This window comes from Chelonoidis abingdonii, chromosome 4, assembly GCF_003597395.2.
Source record: "Chelonoidis abingdonii isolate Lonesome George chromosome 4, CheloAbing_2.0, whole genome shotgun sequence".
NCBI classification, from domain to species: domain Eukaryota; kingdom Metazoa; phylum Chordata; order Testudines; family Testudinidae; genus Chelonoidis; species Chelonoidis abingdonii.
Window position 1 is genome coordinate 9,142,200 of NC_133772.1, and position 19,467 is coordinate 9,161,666.

The 19,467-nt window shown below is 44.1% G+C and overlaps 1 protein-coding gene across 3 annotated transcripts in view; it reads left to right on the forward strand.

Annotated features, from left to right (window-relative positions):
* The first annotated feature begins 392 nt into the window (after window positions 1-392).
* PTPN22 (protein tyrosine phosphatase non-receptor type 22) overlaps window positions 393-19,467 on the forward strand; it is a 33,255-nt gene continuing 14,180 nt past the window's right edge. For 2 of the 3 annotated variants that reach the window (XR_004371825.2, XM_032766612.2), the window contains exons 1-13: window positions 415-838; window positions 8,462-8,570; window positions 9,491-9,567; window positions 10,684-10,779; window positions 11,208-11,246; window positions 11,714-11,785; window positions 11,901-11,960; window positions 13,039-13,181; window positions 14,003-14,069; window positions 15,145-15,222; window positions 15,721-15,813; window positions 17,760-17,836; window positions 18,450-19,243. Coding sequence is in view for 2 of the 3 variants with exons in the window: in XM_032766612.2 (XP_032622503.1) it covers window positions 752-838; window positions 8,462-8,570; window positions 9,491-9,567; window positions 10,684-10,779; window positions 11,208-11,246; window positions 11,714-11,785; window positions 11,901-11,960; window positions 13,039-13,181; window positions 14,003-14,069; window positions 15,145-15,222; window positions 15,721-15,813; window positions 17,760-17,836; window positions 18,450-19,243 (1,792 nt within the window). In the remaining variant the exon portion in view is untranslated. Of the gene's footprint in view, window positions 839-8,461; window positions 8,571-9,490; window positions 9,568-10,683; window positions 10,780-11,207; window positions 11,247-11,713; window positions 11,786-11,900; window positions 11,961-13,038; window positions 13,182-14,002; window positions 14,070-15,144; window positions 15,223-15,720; window positions 15,814-17,759; window positions 17,837-18,449; window positions 19,244-19,467 lie in introns of all 3 variants that reach the window. The other variant, XM_032766613.2, reaches the window with a different exon arrangement.

Sequence of the window (19,467 nt, forward strand, 5' to 3'; positions counted from 1 at the left end):
GGAAGCTCTGAGGACAGTCACTTAAACAGCCCACATTCCAGAACCTGCGCAGTCTCATAGTGAGTGGCCTCTGTGGACGTTTGTGTAACTTCTACACTCTAATACAAATCCTTGATCCTGAGGTGGCTTTCCAGAGTTCATCCCAGGCCATTTGAAAATGCAGTGACCTCTGAGCATTTCAGGATGTGCTGGAGGAGTCTGGACCTGAGGTGTGACTATTGTGTTGCAGAACCTGCACTCCTGGAGAGAGGGTTGTCAAGTCTTCCGCTCAGATGGCTCTGTATCAGCATTGGGAGATTTCCGGTGAGACTGAGAACTACAGATAATGCTGGTGAACGTGACCAATACTGCCCTGGTTTGCACAGCTGACGCAATTTCCTATTTTTCCATCTGCATTTTATGGCTGTTTGATCATAGAGTGGAGTTGACTTCAGAGAGGGATACTATGAAGTCTGATATTGAAGAAAACTGCATAGGTAAACTTAGACCACCTAGCTTCCTCTTTCCATAAAGAAATGAGCGCAGTAGTTCACGCTCTGAAAAGGCGGCACTAGGGCCCTGAGTTAAGAATCTTGTTTTTTTGTTTTTGACCACACGGGCTGTTACGTACTAATTTCCTTTAAGACTTGCAATGAAGTCAGTAAACCACAGCCTTCACCAGGCGCTCTCCATGCCGGTGCTTTCCGTTATGACATGCACTTGACATGTCCATCCTCTGCTTGGCCGGAGCAATCTCTCCCTGTCACGCAACATGGACCAAAGAGAGATTCTGCTGCAAAACCTGGACAGGGCCCAAAGCAGGAAACTGAACAGAGAGGAGTTTGCAAACGAGTTTTTGGTAAGTCATCTACAGGCACATTTCTGAGTCTAACCTAATTTTATGGGAAAACTCTCAATTGTTGAAGCAAATTCTGAACTGGGATGTAATGATTACTTGTAAGACTTATTGTTTTTCTACTAATTCTAGAACAAAAATGGATCTAGAAACAGTGTTAAAGAGAAAAGATCTGTTTAATAATTTCCATTCTAAGTGAAGCTGTGTTTAACAATTACCTGATTCGATGCTTCCTGTTTCCTAATTTGCAAACGCATTTGTAGGAATGTAGTTTAATTTTTGCTGCAGGGGGATTAGCTGCTTCATTCCTAATCCACAAGTGGGGCCATGTCTCTAAATATTTGAAAAAGCCATTTCCCTTCAGCCATCTATCTCAGAGAAAAGTGTGAACTGAAGTGGGTCAGAACTGAAATACCCACTGGGTACCTCAGATGACCACTCAATATGGTTCACACCAGCAACCCATCTTGCCATGTCAAAGAAAATCCTGACTAGGGATCTGATTGCAGAGAAATTCCCTGACAAATTCCCACAGGGACTGGTCCAGTCACTATTTCATATTGGCATTTGGGACCATTGTTAGAGCAGGAAAGAGGAAAAAAGTCATTAAACTGGAGGTGTTAAAGAAGGATATCCAGTCTCTGCATCACTAAGGTCCATACTGGCAACTTCTGAGGTCTTGGGCTGTACCAGTTTGCATGGAAACACGCATTTTATGCATATGCTGTAAGATTTGTTAATCTGTTATTGGATCAACTTCTATTGCTAACCAAAACAAGCTTTCAAGCTTCACGGAATTCTCCTTCAGCTCCGTAGAGCTCAAAAGCTTGTCTCTTTCACCAACAGAAGTTGGTTCAATAAAAGGTATTGCCTCACTCACCTTGTCTTTTGTGTCCTGGAACTAGCATGGCTAGAATAACATGGCAAGTAATATTAGTGGCATTTCTCTCTCCCCCTCCTTGAATAGAAGTTTCCTGTTGCTTCAGGTCACCAGCAGTAAAAGCTGCTATGGACCATCTTTGCCCTAATCTACATTTTAGGACCCTCTGGGATACATTTGGCCAGGGGGCTAGGCTCAAGGCTTCCTTGCAGAGTTACATAAGAATGGCCATATTGGGTCAGATCAATGGTCCTTCTAGCCAAGGATCTTGTCATCTTACAGTGGCCAAAGCCAGGTGCTTCAGAAGGAATGAACAGAACAGGTAATCATCAAGTGAACCATCCAATTGTCCACTCCCAGCTTTTGGCAAACAGAGCCTAGGGACACTTCAAAGCATGGTTTTGCATCCCAGCCCATCCTGGCTAATAGCCATTGATGGACCTATCATCCTTGAATATATTTAGCTCTTCTTTGAACTCTGTTATAGTCTTGGCCTTCACAACATTCTGTGGCAAAGAGTTCCACGGGTTGACTGTGCATTTTGTGAAGAAATACTTCTTTTTGTTTGTTTTAAACCTGCTGCCTATTAATTTCATTTGGTGACCCCTAGTTCTTGTGTTATGAGAAGTAATAACATTTCCTTATTTACTTTCTCCACACCAATCATAATATAATAGTTCTGTTTAATGCACCTATTTTCAAGGCCCCAGTCTTCATCAGCTGGGTGTGGGCTCATTGGTGTGGAGGGATCATCACATAAATCCAGAATCTTGTGTTTAACAATGATCCAATCCTAGGAATTTGCAGGAATTGTATTTGGGGATTTTCCTAGTTAGTTTCTTTTGGACATCCCAGCTGGAGATTGGCCTCCATAGTAGGCTCCATACTAACCCCACAGTTTGGGTTAGTCCCTGGTGCTCTAGGACAAAGAGTCCCCACTTTTATTGCTCAGCAAGACTTAGAAACCTCAGCAGGATGGTGATGCTGTTGTAGCCACAAGCCTTCAGCATCCCAGAGGCACTTGTATAACTAGTGACCTGAGTCCTCTTCCATCCTCCCAGGGGAAGGGAAGGAGGTTGTGCATGGCCAAGGCTGCTGGTGAGAAACCAGTCTGCTCAGGTGGCCTGCACATGAGCCAGCCCCCACTATGCCTTCCTAGAGAGGAGTCACTTCAAAGGCTTAGGAAAATGTCAGTTGCTCACTGATGATCTCCGTTCTCAGGTACCTCTGTCAGAGAACAGTGATTAATCTGAGTGCTGAGTACCTTGCAGTAACAGTCCAATTGTTCCATGGAAAAAAGCAATGTCACCGGTGGCTGACTTTCCCCACCCAGTCTCTAAAGCGTGTGCTTTATTGTGTGAGGGAGGATAAGGTGTCGGGGGTGTCAGGCCAGGATGAATGTGTGGGTCTCTGAGGAAAGTGGATTTGTAGCTTGTGCACTGCCTGCAAACTGCCAAAAATAGTAGGTAGGAAAATGTTTTCTCTGATGTTGGGAAAGGCTCTTCCCAAAGCCCAGAATGGTTCAGACAGCTGTTCTGTGTATTAAGATCCTTAGATGAAAACTGGTAAGGGCCAAACTTTCAAATCTGCTTGCCGTGCATGAGCCAGAAAAATAAGCCTGTGTCCATTATCCCTGCAAACACCCACTGTGTACAAACAGGTCCTTACACATGCAAATTGTGTAAGCGCTGGTGCCAATGGCAGTACTTGGTTTGTGCCTAGATGTTCCATTTGGGCAGCCTCATGTTGAGAAGCTTAACCCTTGCTATTTGCATTTGCAATGTCACAGACATCAGTCTGCCAAGTTGCCACATGTCAAGCTCTGTGGTGATAGAAGATGCAGACTAGAAACGAACCTGGCTTGGAGTTGTGGCTTAAAGTATTGGTCCCTCGATGCCAAGTGGCTCTAGTCCCCTTCATTAAAAACATGATCTGGAAGTGGGGGGCAGCACTAAAGGGGGTGCAACCCACAAAGTCCAGCCTTGGGTGCAATCTGCAGCAGGTTTGAGGGAGTTACAGATCTGGAATCCAGGGAGAACATCCTGCTGTTCCCCTGCACTTGGGCTTCCCCCTATGTTCCTGTTAATGTGGGGCTGATACATAAGAGTCCTGTGACTTCTGCAACTCTGTTACTGATTCATTCTACCCAAATAAATGACAGTGCTCCTGCTCCCTCTGATTGTAAAGCAATATGACAAGCGACAGCTGTTTCCTTAACTCATCAGATGTTTTAAAGTTAATGTTGACTCTAAAGTTAATTTAGTCTAAAATCTTCTGAATTTCCATGAACAGAATTATTCTCTTGTCAGGGCCTGTCTGCAGCCTCCACGCAGCATGTCCTTTTAATCTGTTTTGCGAGAGATGCTGGATGGCTTAGGGAATAGGCTACAGGTCTCTAAGTTACTGAGACCCCTCTTGGTAGTAATATTATCATTTGAAATGTAACATATAGCAGCATGCTGCTCCACTTCGAGTTGAGGGACGTTGTTCCGTTACCTTCAAGAGGCTTTGGATTAGGCTCGTAGTGAGTAAAGACACAGCCAAGATTCCCAAAAGTGACCGGTAATGTTGGGTGCGCAATTTAAGATGCCTTCACAGAGTACTTATCATCAGAGGACAAGTGCTCTGCACTTTCTGGAAATCAAGCCCCTATGAAATGTGTCAACTAGGGCACCCACAGACTGAATCTGACAAAGCCAGATGGGTGTTTGTGGTGAAGCAATACATAATAAGGTGATGTGGCTATGGGGGCCCCTGTACTGTGTGTAGATCTAGGGGTCTGGTGTTTTACTTACACTAGGGTTATGTGAATCAATTTATGAGGGACTGTAGGGAAAGGTGAGTTTTGAGGGAAGAAGGAAGCGTTATTTGCTGGCTGCTGTAAGTGTATGTGGCTAGTTGCTGTGGAGCTCCCTGAGGAAAGAATGAAGGGGGCAAACACTGTCATTCTGAATGCTGCCCTGAACTAAACTGTTAGGAGTGGGATTTGCTCCCTAAAGATCAGTCTGAAAAATAACTGCAAATAAAATTAATTATAACTCATTCCATAGTCCTCGTTCCAAAACCCCACATAGTAGATTTCTTTGTCACAAGACACTCCAAATCCAACCAAAATAAACGCCACAAGTGTGTATGAAAAAACTACAAAGTCACTCACAACTCCTCTCCAGGGAGTCCAGAACAACAGGACAAAGGGAAACAGGACCATAACAAGTAAGTCTGTAGAGTGGTCCTAGAAACCAGTCTCTTCCACACCAGCTCATTGCCTCCCTGTGCCTCGCTGCAGCTCTGTGCTAGCTTCACTCAGCCATAAGTCAAAGCACGATGGCAATTCCTCATGGCACCACAGGGCCTGTATATTTCCACCAGCAAGTGGACCTGCTAAGAAGGAATCCTTTCTCCTTTTATGGCTGGAGAGCTCTTTAAAACCCAGGTCTTGTAGGTGTGTGGTTGACTGAAGCACGGTGAATGAAAACTTCTTGGGAAGAGAGTTTTCTTCTACCTTTGGACTCTACTGTGTTCAACTGTTAGGCTCCCAAATCCTGTGGATGGGCTCTGCTTGAGAGTCCTGTGCAACCAGTGGGCTTCACAGCTTGAGGAAAACAATTGAGAGTGAGTTGCTGACTCGTTGTCTCAGGAGATTGGTCATGAGATACAGAAACTTTCACCTTCAAGTCTGTTTTCAAATCAAACCCAGTTTAGTAGTGATGGAAAGCTCTTACCATCTGATGGCTGCTCAGTGCCGTGAAATGAGTTGGGGTTTAAGTCTGCTTCCTAGTGGGCATGTGTCTGTGTCACTGAAATGACCACCATGACTGGCCTCTTCCTTGGCAGTCTCAGCAGAAGTGCCACAGAGGCCGGTTGTTCCTCCACGTCAGGCCTGAGACAGGCTGGTGCCATGTTTGCACAGCACGGTGTCTGCACAGTATTTACCCTGACCCCTGCATGTAAGCAGGGAACTTCAGCCTCCTGGGATGTCTGGCTGAGACTCTTGCTGCTGCTAACAGGCACGTAGACAACTTTTTTTTTTTATTTGGGGGATGGGGAAAGAACTAATAATTAAATAGTAACTGTTTGAAATATAGTTCTGTTTAATTATTTGTACCATGACTAATTCTGTCCACATTGATTAAAAGATAAATGGGGCTTATAGTAGAGCTGCCATACTGAGTCAGACCATGGTCCATCTTGCCAGTGTCCTGGCTCCAACAGTGGCCTTTACCAGAGTGTCGTAGGGCAGGTATGGAGTCATCCACCCCGTCTTTCATTTCTGGCTTCTGGCAGTCAGAGGTTTAAGGTCTCCCCAAGCATGGCGTTGTGTCCGACCATCTTGGCTAATACACATTGATGGACCTATCCTCCATGAACTTATCTAGTTTTTTTTTTTACCCAATTCTACTTTTGGCCACTACAACTTCCCATGGCAATGAGTTTCACAGGTTGTACATTGTGTGGAAAAGTACTTGCCTTTTTTTAAATTTAATTGTGCGATTCCTGGTTTTGTATTGTAGAACGGGTAAATAACACTTTCTCTAGTCCTTTCATAATGTTCCAAACACAGTGTTTCCTTTTATTACTGCAATCCCTAAATGTGGGCTACATTCCTCCAAACTCACAGTGGTGTGGGTGCAAGGACTACATTTACCTTGAAAATGTAACAGAATTGTGAGCTGATACTAGCTCTGACCTTGACCTTCTCCCTTGCACAACACACAGCAGAGAAAGTGGGATCGTGGAAGCCCTGCTTGCTGGGACTGTAGTCCTCATGGGCTGCACCTCCTTTATTAAACAGGAAGTGTGCTGCTATCCAGTTGATTGATGCAAATTAGTTGCCTCTCATGAGTTTCTGGCAAACTGCTGGGTGATCCCTCAACTGGAGGGCAAGTGCAGAGTTCTGCTCCGATAAACCTATGGGTTGAACTTATTAGTTTTTAGGAGAAAACTACCTTCCAAGTGCATCTTTCCCCTGGAGATGCCAGCTTCTCAGTGCTCCCTCACCAGACCACAGAGCTATTTTTGTCCAAGTGTCATAAGACCAGTGTGTTTGTTTTGTTTTTCCCCTAATGCCTGATTGGTTTAGCCACCCTTTCCACATCCTGTCGGAAAGCAGCCTCAGCTGGTAATTCAATGCATATTAGATGCAAAGAAAAGCCGTGCAGCTTCCCCCTGGCCCATCCAGCATGCGCCATTAACTGAAGCAGGACCTTTCTGACATGTTCCTTCTAAAGGGGAACATTAGCCCAAGTGACCTCGTACATTTAGCCCAAAGCTTTTTATTTGCTTTTCTTCATTTCCGAATCCCAGAGGTAACCACAGAGCTGCCTTGAAATGGGCTATAAGGGCATGAGAAAGCATCAGCTCTGTCAGACAGGATGGAGGCTCGTCACTCAAATCCTCTGGCAGGCATCCCTGCACTAGTCTCCCCAGACACTAGACTCTAGGGTCTGCCTGGGGCAGAAATGCCAGAACTAAGGCCAGCATGGAGCAGGCCTTAATTTCCTACAATCAATCCACAGCAACAAAAGATCTGCACAATAACACAACTCCAGGAGCAACAGGAAGGTGGGCACTAGACTCCAGGATTTCAAAGCACAGAGGTGTTGGGACCATCCCTCATTGTCTGGTTTGAGATTCAGCAGCTTTAATTCCTTGCCTGTCATACCACCGAGCTCAGCAGGCCAGATGTTACCATTAATAAATGGGGGCAGTAATAATTAAATGTTTAGTACTTTTAAAGGCCAGTGTGTAGTGAAGCAAAGGATGTGTTTCTAATGGCTCAGCCCAGTGAAATCACAAGTTCTTTTAGACTGCACCAGCAGGACTCCATATAACCTCTCTGGCATCAGGGAAAACAACCCACAATGCAGCAGCCTTACGCTACCAAAAAGAGACTGATTAGAGGTGTCTTGGAGCCATGTGTTTGTCTTTTTTAGAATCCCATTCAGCAGTACCTGCAATTGCTTTTCTTCAGTTCTTCTGGTTGCTCAGCTCAGTCTAATTCAGGTGGTACCACAAACCAGAGATTATTTGACAAAGGTGCTTCAGTTCTTAGCTACAGTGTGAGAAAAATGAATTGCTTATCATTTGTTGGAGAGAGCTTAATGTCACTATTGCCTGTTGTCTGCTTGGCATCTATGCTGAAAATTATAAGTTTAATATAATAACACGGCAGAAGTTTTGTGTTCCATATAAATATATAACTTTCTAAAGAGACACTTCAAAAGTCTGTGTCAGAGCCTCTAGCGTCCCCAGCTCAGTATGCAGACTTTCTGGTCTTCAGAACTCCTGGCTGCAAAATGGTTCTCGAGTGGCTACTGTTGCTCTGTTCATACTGAGGGCTTGGCTACACTCAACTCCAAGGGCTTTGAATTATGTGTGGTCGCAGCGCCAGCACTGGGAGAGAGCTCTCCCAGCGCTGCCTGTACTCCACCTCCCCGTGGGGATTAGCTTACAGCACTGGGAACCACGGTCCCAGCGCTGGGGTACTGTTTACACTGGCACTTTACAGCGCTGTAACTTGCTGCACTCGGGGGGGTGTTTTTTCACACCCCTGAGCGAGAAAGTTGCAGCACTGTAAAGTGCCAGTGTAGCCAAGGCCTCAGTGCCTCGAGAGAGGCCATTCAGGAAAGAATGAATCGTGCAGACTTTGCTTTGTGGTGGTGAGTCTGGCCCCCTAGGGACATGCTCTCTAGCACCATGCTGTCTGCAACACATTCACTTTAATCTATTCCATTGTTTTACCACAGAAGCTGAAAAGGCAATCAACAAAATACAGATCAGACAGAATATACCTGACTGCAGCATCTGAGCAACCAGAAAACATCAAGAAAAATCGATACAAGGACATCTTACCCTGTAGGTTGAAAATACCAAATTTGCAAGTTAGCCTTTTTTTCTTACCAGTTATTGTCATACTAGCTTCTCCCTCCTCCCCGGCCCAGTACATATGTGGATGTAGACATCAGTATGTAAGCCTAGCATGTATGGGCATGCATACGCCAAAGTAGGCTATGCAGCACACATCAGGACATGCATACATAGGCATATACTCTCCTATGCTCATCCGATAGACATACCTGTGCATATCTCCATGTGACCCTCCACAGACCAACTCTTAATATGCTTTGAATGCCATGATTCATATTTAAGATGTCACTTTTTAATATGTTAATGTATATACATAGTTGTGGGAATTTGTAGGTTATTCAATAGGAGGAAATATTTTTTCTTATTTATTAGCTAAGTTGTTACAGGGATAGCTCAGCGGTTTGAGCATTGGCCTACTAAACTCAGGGCTGTGAGTTCAATCCTTGAGTGGGCTGCTTAGGGAACTGGGGCAAAAATCAGTAGTTGGTCTGTTAGTGAAGGCAGGGGGCTGGACTCAATGACCTTTCTGGGTGCCTTCTAGTTCTGTGAGATAGGTATATCTCCATATATTTAATGTGCATGCTGTCCAAGTTCAGAGAAACCACATAAAGCAAGGCTTAGACAGAGATGTCTTGGGGGCACATTAATTTCAAGTAGGTTCTTCAGGGCAGAGACTGTCAAATGTCTACTACAATGGGCCTTGATTTAATTATGCTCTAGCTCAATTATAAGATATGGGCTTGATGCAGGAATCACAATAAGAAATTCTATTAATTATGCTAGGCAGAAGGTCAGACTAGATGATCGTAGTGGTCCCTTTTGGCCTTAAAATCTACAAAACTTGGACCCTCTAGGCTCTAATGTGATAGAATAAAAACAATAATTACTGCTTTCTCTCTCTCCTGCAGTTGATCACAGCAGAGTGGAGCTCTCCCTCATCACATCAGATAAAGATTCTCATTACATAAATGCCAACTTCATCAAGGTATTGCCTGGTTTGTAGTACATACTTTCAAGTGCATCACACTGAGCTGTGAAAAGGCAGCTCCCATGGCAGTGCTGCATGGAATGAGCAAATAGTGGCAGGCTGATATAGAATAAGTACATACATCCAGAGCTGTACCAGAGTCTGGAGGGAGCTCTGTCCTGTCCTCATTGGCTATGGGGTAGCTCACCATGGTGGGGGTGATAATGAAAGTGGGGGGAAATTAAGGAGACCTTTGAGAACCCTCCATGCCAACACCCCTTAAAATGTCCAGGAAGCCAGGCTTTGGCATATGAGAAGCGCATGATCTTGTGGAGGGGAGCAGTTTTCAGATTACAGCTCCAAGCTCAGAGCCCTGTGTCCCCATCAGCTTTATATTCCTTTGTGTGTACGTGTTCAATGGCGAGTGACTCTACACTGCCTGCCACTAGCAAAGGCCTCTGACACCACTGCTCAGACAGGAAGCTCTGCGCCCACATCACTGCTGAGACTCAGTTACATCAGTAGAATTTGAGCCGTCTGTGGCCAGCAAGAGATGGGGGCAAGTCACTATCTCATTCCACCACCCCTATAGCTTTGTTCAGTTTGTAAATGCCTCTCCCCTTGCTTTGGTTGAAGCAGAGACGTTTCCCTCCATCTGTGCCAAGGAATGTTGCCTAACCACGTTGTACAGGGCACAGACCATTATAAAGGATGCCAGACCAGAATATTAACAAGTAGAGATATGCCCAACTGCAAAACATAGACCAGATCAGTATTTTGAACATTTGTCACCAAGCTCCCCCCTAAAATAGAAAAAAATTGATGCTGTCTGGAAGTGAGGGGCAGGGGTTGTTCCAAACCCATCTCTCACTATCAATAGAGAAGGGTAGATTCTGCTAGTCAGCTGTTGACTGGACTGTCAGTCCAACCAGTGATACTGCAGGGGCTAAAACACACAGCTTTTCACAAAGCTAGACAAAAAGTTGAAGGAACTACAATTGTCCTAGTCATTAAAGCACTTTAGTCTTTTAATGTAAATGCAGTGCAGTTCTAAATTAGAGCTAGTTCTGTCTCTTTGGGTGCTTAGTGCCCATACAAATATTATATTAATATGCAATCTGAATTTCATTTTAGGGGGTATATGGGCCAAGGGCATATATAGCTACCCAGGGTCCTCTCTCCACCACTGTTCTTGACTTCTGGAGGATGATTTGGGAATATGAAGTCCTGGTAAGGTGCAGATCGGTGCTTTCTGTTATGTATTTTTACAGCTTTGCAATAAAGTCCATGTGTATTTGTGTTACTGGCTGGATAATGGGTATGTGCTGTTAGTGTTCCAGGATCACGAGCTGTGCACCATGCTCACTTCATTTTTCATGAGGGTCTTTATCAAAAACAGCATGATGGATTAGTATTGTCTCATGACAATCTGCCATGGGACAGCTTTGGCGCTGAAAGGTCTCTGGCACCCATGCTGTGAACAGTGCCCAAATTTTGCCTAGCTGAGAAGCATCAGAGCAAGAGGGCCATATGTGGCCCAAAATAATTTTTCTCACCACTGATAAATATCCCTGAATGCTACTTAACTATCCTATCTAATATCTGCCTTTCTCCCCTGATTAAGAGACATTCAGGCTTTATGTACTTTATTTTTACAGATTGTGGTTATGGCTTGCATGGAGTTTGAAATGGGGAAGGTGAGTAATGTGTCAGAGCATGGAGCTGGTGTCTTGGTGTCACCAAGGGAAGGAAGAATGTCCATTTCCATTGGGTTTCACAAAGAATTAGTTCATATTTAGAAATCAGTGAATAGTTCATATCTGGAAACTCCCAAATGCACACAATTTTGTTCAATCATCACCAAACTGGTTCTGAGAGTCAGATTAGCCTCTGCAAGAGAGAAAGGTCTCTGTAGACCACACACTGTGATGCTGTTGGCTCACTCCAGCAGCCAAGCAGGTGCTTGGATCATCAGAAAATGGTGCTGTCTCTCTGGAGAAACCGTCCTTTGGGACCCCCAAGGAAGAGGGAGACAAGAGTCAGCTCAGCAACAAAGCCAGGCATTTCGAAACCAATAACTGTCCATTGAGAAAGACAAGGCAGGAGACATGGCAGGCAGATGTAGAGACAAATAATCACAGACTCTTCCTGCTTTTTACAATAGAAAAAGTGTGAGCGGTACTGGGTTGAAGTGGGCGATTCACCACTCCAGTGTGGTCCTTTCACCATCACTTGTGTAAGTACATCAGCCTTTTCCATCCTGCCTAACAAGTGTTCCACAATCTGTGGAACCCTTTATGGAAACCAGTGCCATGTATCTGCAGAAAGTGACTAATACATTGCTTCTGCAGGAATTGGAGGAAAAGAAAAATGAATATGTGATTCGGACTCTAAAGGTGACACTGAACAAAGTAAGTAGGGAAATGGTCAGGCAGGAAGAGCATCCAACTGGCTTTACTGCACTTAATCTAATTAAATGGTACCATTGTTGACTTCAGGAGATACAGGATTTCTACAGTAAGCTTTGAAGGAGCTGCCAGTATTCCATAGTGATTATATACTAAGATCCAAGGTGTTGTTCTCTGGATAAGAAAAACATAGGGCTTGTCGACACTTTCAAATGCTGCAGCTGCACAGCTGTACCATTTCAGTGAAAACACTACAGTAGAACTTCAGGGTTACGGATACCAGAGTTATGAACTGACCAGTCAACCACACACCTCATTTGGAACAGGAAGTGCACTTAGGCAGCAGCAGCAACAAAAAAAAGTACAGTGTTAAACATAAACTACTTTTTAAAAAGGGGGGGGGGAGAAGCATTTTTCTTCTGTATAGTAAAGTTTCAAATCTGCATTAAGTCAATGTTCAGTTGTAAACTTTTAAAAGAACAACCATAACATTTTGTTCAGCATTACAAATGTTTCAGCGTTACAAACAATTTCCATTCCCAAGGTGTTCATAACTCCGAGGTTCTACTGTACTTACACAGAGGGTTTCTTCCATCAGCATAGGTACTCCACTTCCCTGATAACCAGGAGATGGGTCAAAGGGAGAATTCTACTATTGATCTAGTGCTTTCTATTCTGGGGTTTGGTCAGTTTAACTGCATCACTCAGGGATATGGGTTTTTCACATCCCTGAGCAACATAGTTATACCAACCTAATTTCCTAGCATAGACCAGGCCTTAGCCTCACTGTTTCCTCATTAGAAACTATTAGCCGGCAGTATAGAGAGTGTCATGTAAAATGAAAAGACCTAAAAGAACATTTATGTAGTGACAGACAGGTTATATTCCAGAAATATAGTGTAAATGAGTACTGGTGGAAGGTGTAACACATACTGACTTTTTTCATGCCTTTTTGATCTTGGAATGGCCACCTGTTTGTAGGCTCTGTACCGACATGTATATCTGAGATGTGGGGCTTTCTCCTCACATAAAACAGGCAGAATTCCTAGCCTTAGCTCCTCCTCTTTCTTCTCGTGTACAGGTAATTCGCATTATTTATCAGTTCCATTATAAAAACTGGCCAGACCATGATGTACCCTCCTCCATCAACCCCATCCTTGAGCTTATCTGGGAGATGCGCTGCTACCAGGCAGATGACAACATTCCCATCTGTATTCACTGCAGGTAAGGATGTTTTACTGGCAAGGGAAATGCTGTTGTTTAGCCTCAAGTGAATGGAACAGCTTCTTTCCTTCTGTTTAGGTGGGTGTTAAAAAGCCTGTCACTGTTTAAAGTCTTAGGTCAAATCCCCTGTCTGAGGAGAGCACGTTCTAAAGCCAGAAGCTGTATCTGAGCAAATTGGATGGCTGGATGTAGAAAAAAAAGCTGGCTACTTTGTTACATACCAAGAAAAATATAGTCAGTCCCCATGCATCAGCGGATCACATAGGGTCTATGGAAGGAATTTGTTCAAGTACAATGTGGGATTTTTCATCCTCAGCATTGTGTGGTGGATGCAGGGAGGGTACTGTTTTTGATGGACCAATGCTCTCTCACGATCTGGCAAATCTATATTCTTACCGCCAAGAGCAGAATAGCCGCCACATCTGTTTGCAGAGATTGGAATCCTGTGTGGAAGTGACTGCTCTGCAGCGTGCTCTGGAAGTTGGTAAGGCACTAGAGGTGCTGCTTCTAGAGTAACATGGCTGAAATGAACAGGGCAATGCTCTGGTATCAGCAGCCAGCTCCCTCCTTAAGGCATCACTGGAGGCCAGCTCAGGGATGGAACTGATGGGATATATGATATGATATGATGATTGATTGGGCTGCTTTTGGTCAGAAAATACAGTGCATGGGCTTAGGCAACGTGGACTTGGAGTTGCATCAGTTGCAGAATAACAATATTGATCCATGAATAAAAACACAGAAGGAAGCGAGATTAATGTGAAGTAATAAGTGAAGGCAAAACCCCTCCTCAAATCTCAGGGCTCCGATTTTCATTTCAGTGCTGGTTGTGGGAGAACAGGAGTTATTTGTGCCATTGACTATACCTGGAAGCTGCTGAAGGATGGGGTGAGTATCTCAGCAGTGCCTGGGATCAGTCTTTTTGTTTTCCTGTATGCCTACCCAGTGCTTGCTTTTTACCCTGGGCTCTTTTGCCCCTCAAAGTGCCTGTGTCTGGCTCAGTCTTTTTTGAACCATATTCCCAATGATAGCAAATTCTCTTGCTGCCTTTGAGTATATTTCACATCCTAATTTTCTCATAAAATCCCTCCGGACCACAGTGGTGCTGGAACAATTTTTATTGTGGGGGTGCTGAATGCAGAAACCATGTATTTGGGTTGCTATTACTATTTCAAGCCAGGGGGTGTGGCAGCACCCCTAGTTCCAGCACCTATGCTGGCCCAACTCTTTGAAGGCAGTGTCAGATGAGTTTAATAAACTCCATGCCCTGTTTCATGTCCTAATTTCATCCTGTCTCTTCCTCCTTCATACTGTTTACTGTTCCTCCCAGGCTTGTGTTCTCTCCACGTGCTGATATGAACCACTCCTCAGGCCTTAAAACAACCTAAGACATAAAGAGCCAATAAAAGCCTCTTTCCTGTTGCTACCCTCCTATTTGAACTGCAGGTCAGTGCTTTACCAGAGCTCTGACATCAGTCGTTAAACTGGCTTTTTGCCTACAATCCTGTTCCTGGCTGCAGTCCTGATCTTCTGTCCTTTAGTGTAAGAAATTCAGGTTTCTAAAACTAGATTATTCTTTTACTTCATTGTTTTTAAAGAGAAGTAATTCCTGGATGAATGCCTGTCTCAACACAGGCATTTTCTGCATCATGGTCACACTAAAATCCATCTAGATCACAGTTCAGAGCAGGTTGCCATAAATTCAGCTTCTCTTTGCACTCCATGGAACTTATATTTGTCTCTCATGCTGTTGTCAGAGAAGGGGATGCCTCCTAATGAGTAGAAGATGGGAGGGGATATATGAGGAGGGAAATGATTCATCAACAAAGAAGAAATCACAAGTAATAAAGATTTCTTGTAACAATGGGCCTGAAGTTTGGATCCAGGTCTGAACTGCATCACCATTTGGGAGTGGTTTTGGTTCAGGCCCATTTCTAATTTCTCATGATCTCTCTTTTATAAGATTGTTCCAGAGAACTTCAGTATTTTTAGTCTGGTCCAGGAAATGCGCACACAAAGGCCATCAATAGTGCAAACCAAGGTATGTTCAGAAAGCTCCAAGCAGGTCATAGCTACTAAATGCTTGCTATAAAACCAGACCCGTAACTTCTCTTCAGGGTTTGCAAGAACCAAACTTACATTGCTACACTGTGGGTAAGCCTCTGTGTGCAGCAGGCATGTTGCTTTGTACTCTGTAAGACTCTTTCCCAAAAGAAGCTTATCAGGAGAAATCAAATGAGTACATGATGATGAAGCTTACAACTTGTGATTGTCTATGCTGAAACAAGTTACTGTCCAGTAAGCGAAGCTGGCTTCAACTGGTATGTATTGGAGAGGAAGCTCAGCACCCAACGTTTGTTCAGTTGACATTAACTCATACCCATACCTTGACCATACTCAAATCTAACCCAAGGACTGGAATTTCCAGCACTGTAAGAGCTAATATGTTGCATGGTTCAGATGAATTGGCTGCTGTCTGAAGTGGATGTGAGTAATGGGGATATTTGCATCTCCTGTGTTTCTTCTGTTTTCTATTTAGGAACAGTATGAGTTGGTCTACGATGCTGTGATCGAACTCTTTAAAAGACAGATTGAAGTGCTCACAGTCCAGTCAGACTCTGCTGCCACAGAGGTAAGATTTTTCCCCCAATGCATACTACCTTTAGCTGTCCTCTTATGGCTGATATGTGTTAGCTCAGATTCAAACTCCTCCAAGCCCTGCTGAAATGGGAAGTGATTTGCAATAAAGTATTGCAGTTGCTGCTCTTGTATATTTAATGGTTATATTATGGTTGCACAAAGGGGCTCCAATCTACGTAGGTGCATGTATGGTCCCCAGAACTGTAGTATGAGAGCACCACATGCACATTATTGCATTCATCCTAACTAACCCTCTACAAGGGCAAAAAGATTACAGTCATACAGGGAGTTTATGGCAGAGGCAGAGATTGAACCCAAATCTCCTGAATCCCAATCAAGTGCCCTGACCACAAGCCCAGCCTTCCCCTTCATTATGCAATCCCTGTTACAGTAGTAAGATGCAGAGGAGGGTTCCGCTTGCTTTTTTGTGTGTAATTGTTTATTATAATGAATAAATAAAGTATTGACTTTCCCCAAACTGTCAACCTCGACTGGCTGATTGCTAGTAGGCATCCCAGCAGAGCTGGATCTTGAGGAGGGATCAGAAGGAGCAGAGCATAGTGTCTTTATGTGCAGAGCATCACAGATGAAAGTTTCAGAACATTCATTGGATAGGTTGGTGGTCAAACTGGCAGCATTGGCCAAATGGGAGTGGATGATGCGATAAGAGGCAAAAGCTAGTATTAACATGTTGCCTTGAGAGATGCCATACAGGCAGCAGCAGCTGTCAATCCAGGGTTGGGCCCTGCACCTCTTTTATTCATCTCCAATAGCTTTGACTAGAATCTAACAATATAAAAGAGATCCCAAATTCCCCTGAGAACAATCTACTCTAGGAGAACAAAACACAAATCAAAGACATTGCTACAAAAGGTTCTGGTCCCAACAAAGTAGATAGGAGCTGCAGTAGGTAATGCCCATTACAGCTAACTCCTCAAAGAAGAGAGGCTAAAATGTACAGTGAAAAAATACATGTAAATTCCTCAGCCACATCTTTTCAAGCTCTGTGGAGTGGAGTCTAGTTCTGATGGAGGATGAAGTGTCTGAGTCTGAAACTGTGTGGTCAAGTCATATTTGAGTTGTAACATCCCAAACAGAGTTAACACTTCTTAATTCTGACCTTTCTTTGTTATAATTGCTCAGAGCCCCCCACGTCAAACATGGCTTGTCTGGCTGTCTGCAAACTTTCTGAAACAAATGCATTTCTAAACGGACGCAGACTGAGAAACTTCAGTTAAAAGGGGGTGGAAATAGGACTTACAATGAAAAACATTTGGCATTGTTAGCAAAGGTCTTAAGACTGACTCCACAATAATGTCTAACTTTCAAACGGAACCCTTTAAAATATGTACCTGAGTTTGACATGCTGTAATAAGTTGGTATTTGCTGAGACTTCTCAGCCAGACTTGGTTGAGCAGATTGTGGGAGTCAGCTTCCTTCTCTTGTGCTGTGGACAGTCACATGGTTAGGTGCAGATGTGAGGCCAGGTTGAGATAGAAAGCAGAGAAACACTTGAGTCCGGATGTGGTTTTATAGCTCTTGGCCAAACCTTCTCGGCTGCAGAGACCTGGCTGTCCTTTGAAAACGCTTTACCAAAAGAGGGGATGAGTGCACAACTAAAGTGTCAAAAGCAAAACCAACTTCCACGTAGCCAGATAGCATGTGAGTCCTAGAAGCACAGCCAGCTACACAGACATTGCAAACTTTTTGGGGAAGAGTTTTGATTCTTGTAAAAATGTATGCAATGCATCTTCCAATAAGACAGTGTCTGTTTCTGCTGTTCCTGCATTTCCATCTCCAAACAATCAATGGTAGGCAGAGGTAGTTGGCAGAGCCAATCACCAGGAATAACAAAGTGAATAACAAACCTTGTGTATTGCCTGCATGCTTTCCTGACAGTCTTGCTGCAATACGAGTACTAATTTTCTCTTTCAATAGATTCAGACAAACCATCCAAGACTCCAGCCACTTCTGAGTCCACTGGAAGAAACTTATTCTCTGACACTACCAAGCTGGTAAGGGCAAGTCTAATCTAGACACACATGGTGCAAATGCCATGTGTCAGTGACTTCCAATTTCAGGAGGAAATAACATCATGTAATAGCTGGAGATGTGGTGGTTCTTCTAGCACTTGGATCCTGTGTGTGTCTATAAAGAGTAGTCATAATGAGTGCACACAAAACACTGAAACAAAAATAGACACTTTTTTAGGAAGACACAGACATGGTAATTGCCTACAAAAATTCAGGTACCAAATGTCCATTTTATATGGGTCTCTTTTTCAATATATTTTAGAAGGAAGATTGATTTTGATTTGCATCTTCTGTTTTGATCAGGAAACATTTATTTTGCTGTTTGGTAAAATTCACCCATGCAGAGAGGCCACCACAGGCTTATTCACTGCTTAAGCCCTCAAAGTAGGGCTCAGTCATGACTTCATTGGTCCAAAAGCATTGTGTAGGCTCACTGCACAGGATGAGCTTCCTCCTAAAAACATGGCAAAGACTGCTGGGGACTTGCTCTTGAATGCACATGGGGGTTAGAACACTGTGGAGCTCTGCTTATATAGTAATGGGGATTTCTGAGCAGTAAATAGTTCTGCTCTCATATAATTGTACTTTATTGCAGTTCAGCGCGAGAGGAACAGGAGCTACATCAAAGTTCTGATCACATGGCACAAGGGGAAATATCACTGACTGATGCGTCGAGCTGTAGGCCCTCAACAGTACATGACAACTATGGGCACAGTGTTCCTCCCATTAGACAAGCCCTTTCTTCTGGGGCCTTGAACTTCAGCAGCAGCAAGAATGCAGGTGCCGCTGTGAAATGGGACACTCTGCTGTCTGGGGAACCACTCCAGAAACATCACAGCTTAGACCTGAGCAGCATTTTTTCTGATGAGCTTCCTCTGAACATGAACTCTACAGCTGCATGTAGGAGAAACCCTAATGTCAAGGCCCCATTAATACAAACCAAATCAACTCCTTTTGAGTTAGTGCAGCAGAGAGACACCCAGGGACTGGATGGAGGGGATGCAGTATCCTCTTTGGGCCCCTGGCTACCAAACTCCTGCAGTTCTGTGGGCTTTGAGGTTAAGAAGCAGGCTGACTTTTCTTCTGTTGAACTGAACCATTCAAGCAGACTAGTAGACGCTCGCCCACGACACACGAGCAGTGGCCTACATCCTTCCCCATATTGTTGTTCGGCGGAAGACCCTTACTTTTCTTCGCTCTCTTCAAATGATCCAGGATCCCCGATGTTTATTGACTACTTTTCAGAGCTGTATGAAACAGTTTCCCTTTCTTTCTGTGCTGCAACTTCTACAATCCAGCCCTTGGATTCTACTATGGCCAGTCCTCCAGTGTCAACTCCTCTGTCCCAGCATGTTCACTCATTGGATGGCAGGCAGGCATCCTCGCAGAGTAAGCTGTGTGGCTATGTTGCCAGCTGAGCTCACTTATTCTGGGATCTTACCATTTTGAAATTCACATAGGATTTTCCTGCAGCCTGTTCTGTTTCCGAATCCAGCACTCCCACTCAGTTGGACAAGGAACTCAAATGTTCCTTCTGACTTCAGTAGAAACCACAACCACAGAGTGGAGGGCAGAACTGGGCTTCAAACTGTTGATTTTGCCTCAGTGTTCCA